Raw genomic sequence first — 5,646 nt, forward strand, 5'->3', positions numbered from 1 at the left:
GTGGATATCTATCTATTATAGGCAGTTATATAAATAATATCCATCTTTAGTATATTTCGAGCTGAATTCAAAAAGTGTCACATTCCTATCTTACCATATTTGCGCTACTTACCTGACCAACGGTTGCCGGAAGCTGGCGGAAGGCTCGATATGCAGCACCAGTGCTGTGATTGGCTGAAACGCTCGGGGCACGGGGAGTGCCTTGAAGGCTTCGTTGAGGGCTTAAAACACCAACGACTCATGGCACATGTATTTTACAATTATGGTTGCAGATATGTGCCAGCACCGATCCAGCACCGCCTGATCGTCAGTACCGGCTCAGATTCGTATTGCAGATCTGGACCAAATCAGTGTCAGACACAGCTAACGTCTTTCGGTTACGGCTATGGGAAAAGTGATCTGGGCCAGATCTGTAAAATGAACTGATGGCAGTAAGATGTTTAAGCTGAAACCTCTATCTGGCACGGATCTGGTTCACAATCAGAAAACGTCTCTAAGCTAGAAACGGAGGCAAGGGGCTTAAAACGGATCCGGGCCAAATGTAATTGCTATCTGGGTAGGGTGGCCATTTCTGTCAGTTCTGCCGGACACGTCCTGAACAGGATTTCGGAAGTCGCGTTGGTTGTTCGCATTCGTCATCAAGGTTTAATATTTCGGGTTCAATTTCAGAAAAGTAACATTTTACATTTTAAGGTAAGAATGAAACTACAATGATTGTATGTCTTAAAATAAATCATTCTAAATTTTCTAAGGTATTTTAACTGAAATGTGAGAACCTCGATGACGTATGTGATCGAGCAACAAACATTTTTGAAAACCCCTGGCAGGGTAAGGTTTCTCGGAAACGCTGGTTGCAGTGTTGTCGTATAGATAGGAAACCGGGGTTTATGCTTCTGATTAAGGCTTCTGATTGGCCAACGTGGCTTTACGATTAGGGTTATATCAACGCCTGCTGGTGTGGCATGCTCTTGACAGCGAGTGAGCGTGTTTTTGCACTTTCATGTAGGTGGAGATTGCACGTTTAATTGCTTGCAGCCACAGTTGTTGTATCTTTTGTTTTTGAGATTCTGCAGGAATGCCGAAAAACTTAACGGCAGACCTGGTGACGATACCCAATAATACGCAACTCAATCTGCTGTAATGACTTTTCTGACCCCGACATGCGCAGTGGGAACAGCCTGTGACGTGAACTGTGAAGGGGTCTATAAGACTTCTACTATCCAAGAAGGTGTACAGACTCTCTTGCTCTCGCTAAATACAATTACCCAGACAACAAATGGCTTGCCTGTGTACTTCACAATCTCCATCTACACCACATGCTTCAAACATTCTTATTTGACTGTAGACTTGTTATTACTGTCATGCAGCTTCATATTTGACAAAAGTAACCGATAATAAGAATTTGAATGCCTCAACATAAAATGGATTTCACTGTAGTCTTTCTTTAAAATCTGAATCTTTGGTTGTCTTTAGACTGTAATTATATAATCATTATCTCTCTTTTTTCAAGACTCTGACACAAAACACAATGAATTTGGCTGATTTCTTCTACCCTGAAAATCCAAAAATGAGGGAGACGCTTATCCGCAGAAGTCAAGAGATTGCAGAACTGATGAAGAACAACTTCAGAGTCACCAACCAACTCATTGATGTTCTGCAAAAATACTTGGGATTGCACTTCAGTCCAATCACTCTGAACGAGAGAGCTACTGTTAAGGCCAACTGTGATGTATTCATTCAACGCATCCGTGAGATCCAGAGTCAGCTAGAGAAGATTGACAAGGAGCTGATGAAGATGCTGGAACCTGACTTATATGAGAAACTGAAGAGAAAAGATCTGTCTATTCCTGAACGAGCAAACGTTTCAGGAATTCTTCGTGAAATTCAGTTTGGTGTTGCATTCAGTGCAATCTCTTTAGTAGTCGGTTCGTTATTTCAAATGATACCAACTCTGGCAAGCATAGCAGGCACATGTTTGGTCATTGCAACAGGGTTATTAGCCGGTGTTGTCTTTGGGGTGCTATTAATGGGGATCAATATGATTATTCAGGCCATTCTAGCTAGTTATGAGCGTGATCGGCTTAAGCAAGCTCTAAAAGAGTATGAAGATGCTTTAAAGGATTTCAGGCCAGCTTCTGAAAAATATCAAGATAGCATAATCGAAGTCAAGTTGACTATTCAACTTCAGGAGAAATGGAACTTGTTTTCTTAAACATCAGCATCATTGGCTTTTCTTGTATGATTGTTTTTGTTTTGTTTATATTGTCAGAAATGTTTGCTTGAATAATAAGCAAGCAAGCCATACCTACTGCATGACTGTTCAAAAATATTTGAATTTAAGTTTAAATGAACAATTTAGTAAATATGTGAAATGTAGACAAACAGTTACATATTTGAATACTTAAATAAAAGCACAAGTGTTATTTGCACTAAACATCCATGAATACTTCATTAGTCTCTGTTGTGTGTAGCCCACTACTGGAACAAGACATGAACTGAGGCTTTAAAGTGGTTAATTTACTAAAGTACATCATGTCTTTACAGATAATTGAATAGTTAGTAAATGATTATATAATTTATAGTGTTCCTGCCAAGAGCTTAAAACTATTAGTCACTTCATGTTTGAGCATTTGCCCTGGTGGTGTCATCAGACTCTTTGTCTCAGAAATGATCTTCCTCTTCTCTCTTCATCTCTCAATTTTCTGTTTTACAATCCCGTCATAAATCAACTGCCCTAACAACAGCAACATATTGTTAATATACCTTAGCAACCATCCAAAGCACCTCGAGATCTACCTTAGCAACCACTATAGTATCTACCTAGCAAGCACTCACAACAGCGAGCATTTTAGGATGTGGTGAGGCAGTCAGACCAGACTGATGGTGATGACGATGACCAGCATGAGTTTCTCGCTGCAGATGTGTCTATAAACCGAGTCTTGTGTAGCCCCATAAGTACTGGATTTGGTAAGTTATTTTTTTGTAAAAGTACTGCAGCAACACCTTAAACATTCATATACATGTGACTGAGAGAGAATATCTGATATTAACACAAGTGTTTATGTACGTAATTATTCATATCAAATCAGCAACATGAGGATTATTCAGATTCAGCTCTGTAAGTTTATTACTTTTTAAATATTTGTTTAATGTTTGTTGTTTAATGCATTGTTAATATTTGTAATGTGGCAGATGTTTTATACAAATTATTTACACTGAATACATTTCAGACAGTCTATATGTTATAAAAAGTGTCCTTTTCTTGTTTCTTATCTTATAGATGTGTTAATGTTGTGTCACGCTGCAGTTTCTTTAGATCACTTAACAGATTTGGGACAAAATGTGACTATAAACTGTGATCTGGACTCAAATGAAGTTTATTGGATTTTACTGAAACAATCAGATTCTCATACAGTGATACTGCGCTCATTCTCAAAATCAGCCCATTACTTTAATAAAACATTTAAAAACAAATATTCAGTGCAATCTAAACACCGTCTGGTGATATATAATATTACTGTAGATGAGTTAGGAGTTTATTACTGTATGAACAAAGATACACCTCCAAAACTCAGTACCAGCACAAGACTGAACATCATTGGTCAGTGTTTATAATTAATTTTCAAGTTATTTAAATACATAAACAACATCATTTACCAATTGTTGTTCTGGAAAAAAGATGAAAGTGTTAACAATCAGTTGTTTTTCAAAAAAATTATTTCCTTACAGAGCCGACTGAATTCACAGAGTTGTCAGTGTATGTGAATGAGACTTTAGTGAAGTGTGTAGAACACAATGGGACACAATGGCACTTTATCATCATTATATCAGCGCTACTAAACGCTCTGATCATTATCATCACTGGTAAGTTATTTTTATTTAACTCATACAATTAAATATACAGTAATGTGATATTATTTAGGTTATACTGTTTATTTCTCCAGTAGTTAGTTGTTACTCTAAAGAAAGATTAAAGCTTCAGGATACAGATCTACAGCAGACTAAACACGTGTATTTAAAACAACACGAAGAGATGAGCCGAATACAGGTAAACTATCTTTATATATAATTGAAATACAATACTGTACAAAAGTTTTAGGCCACCACCACCAGCTTTGTTGTTTTAACAAAGTTTTAATGTCAATCATTATTTATTTTTCACTCTTTTAATTATACAGTAAACAGATACAGTAAACAGAAAATACAGTAAACATGTACTCAAAATGAAAAAAAAATATATAAGCGTTTTGATTATTTGATATCTGTAAGACTATTGTAAAATAAACTACAGTATTAAACTTGTATAATGTAATTATTTTAAATGTTTATATTGCTGTATGTTCAGTACACTGCAGTGAGATTTTCAACATGTGAGGAGTCTGAAGACACTCGAGTCGACTGAACTTCTGCTCTTCTACTGATTTCATTTCTTATAATGTTTAATAAAGTATCAACGTTATCAGTTAATGTTGATTATAAAGTCATGAATAAATCATCTTTGTGAAATCTACCATGTTTTACTGTGGTAACTGCTGTAGAGGTTGTGATGTCTTTTGTTTTTGATTGTTGATTGACAACATAACTTGATGGTTGGACTCGATGTTGTGGGTGTTTAAATAAAGATCAGGTGTTGATATTCAACAGAAAACCACTGAAGACAAATGACAGAAATATACTGTGACTAAATTATTCATGTGAACGTTTTGCATCCACCCCAGGTTTAATCCAGTGGTTCTCAAACTTTTTCAGTGTGCGGCCCCCTTTGTGTACGGTGCATTCCTTCGCGGCCCCCCCAAAGAAAATTTATGACAAAAAAACAGTTCTAAAACTTCACATTTTTATTAAACAAAACATTAAATTATACAAAGTATGGCTGCCTTATTTTTTTTAGGTTTAATTTCACAGAATTTATGATAAGTTAATGTATTTTATAAAATGTCATAAAACTGGGGACCCCGTGGCACCATCTTGCCCCCTGGGGGCCCCGGACCCCAGTTTGAGAACCACTGGTTTAATCTTTGTGTTGGACTGTTTTTCTGTCAATTAAACAAAATAATAGGAAATATAAACTTATCAAGTGTAAAGGTTCATTTCATATGTTACAAATGTGTGACACTGAATATAAAGGTCGAGGTTTACACACAATGAACATCTCTTCATGAAGTATAAGACAAAGTTTAAACCACAGCAGCAATACTGAAATACTGCCCTGTTTCCATTTGAGGTTTAGAAAACCATGAGCGCTGTTTTACAAACACGTTAAAAGATTTCGGCAAAACACCAAACTCGGTGGTTAAACCACCAGTCTAGTTAAAGGTGAGATGCTATTAGTAGTTTTAAAGTGACCAAACCAGTGGAAAACATCTCCGAGTTTGGTTAAACATGTTGAGTTTTGTTGCCTACTTTTGGCTAAAAACGAAACAAACAAAAAAATTGTATATGATAATTTGCTGTTACAATTAAAAGTACAAATAAATAAATAAAAATAAAATAAAAACAGTATATTAGAAACACAGAACAATGTTTATTTTGTTTGACAGAGTTTCCTTTTTTTTTTATTGAAATAAACATTCATTTTACTATTTTGTACAGAAAATAAACTTTAAACAATACTACACAATTGCTTTAACTATAAAAAACTACCAA

The 5,646-nt window shown here is 35.8% G+C and overlaps 2 protein-coding genes across 2 annotated transcripts; both read left to right on the forward strand.

The window, feature by feature from the left end:
• The first annotated feature begins 1,528 nt into the window (after positions 1-1,528).
• LOC129453656 (single-pass membrane and coiled-coil domain-containing protein 3-like) lies at positions 1,529-2,212 on the forward strand. Its single transcript, XM_055217994.2, has one exon. The coding sequence runs from the start codon at positions 1,529-1,531 to the stop codon at positions 2,210-2,212; it is 684 nt and encodes a 227-aa protein (XP_055073969.2).
• On the forward strand, positions 2,063-4,621 carry LOC129454220 (uncharacterized). The gene is made up of 6 exons (XM_073861907.1): positions 2,063-2,967; positions 3,090-3,118; positions 3,281-3,601; positions 3,730-3,864; positions 3,945-4,048; positions 4,346-4,621. Exons 2-6 carry the CDS (start codon positions 3,094-3,096, stop codon positions 4,400-4,402), a joined length of 642 nt encoding a protein of 213 aa, XP_073718008.1. The 5' UTR covers positions 2,063-2,967; positions 3,090-3,093; the 3' UTR covers positions 4,403-4,621.
• Positions 4,622-5,646: the final 1,025 nt, after the last annotated feature.

Source organism: Misgurnus anguillicaudatus, chromosome 23, assembly GCF_027580225.2.
Source record: "Misgurnus anguillicaudatus chromosome 23, ASM2758022v2, whole genome shotgun sequence".
Lineage (NCBI taxonomy): Eukaryota > Metazoa > Chordata > Actinopteri > Cypriniformes > Cobitidae > Misgurnus > Misgurnus anguillicaudatus.

Bases quoted from the DNA above. Each gene is read 5' to 3' on its own strand.
- LOC129453656 (XM_055217994.2), top strand. From the start codon at position 1,529: ATGAATTTGGCTGATTTCTTCTACCCTGAAAATCCAAAAATGAGGGAG.
- LOC129454220 (XM_073861907.1), top strand. From the start codon at position 3,094: ATGAGGATTATTCAGATTCAGCTCT. The intron at 3,119-3,280 runs GTAAGTTTATTA...CTTATCTTATAG, and splicing joins GATTATTCAGATTCAGCTCT to ATGTGTTAATGTTGTGTCAC. The intron at 3,865-3,944 runs GTAAGTTATTTT...TTATTTCTCCAG, and splicing joins TCTGATCATTATCATCACTG to TAGTTAGTTGTTACTCTAAA.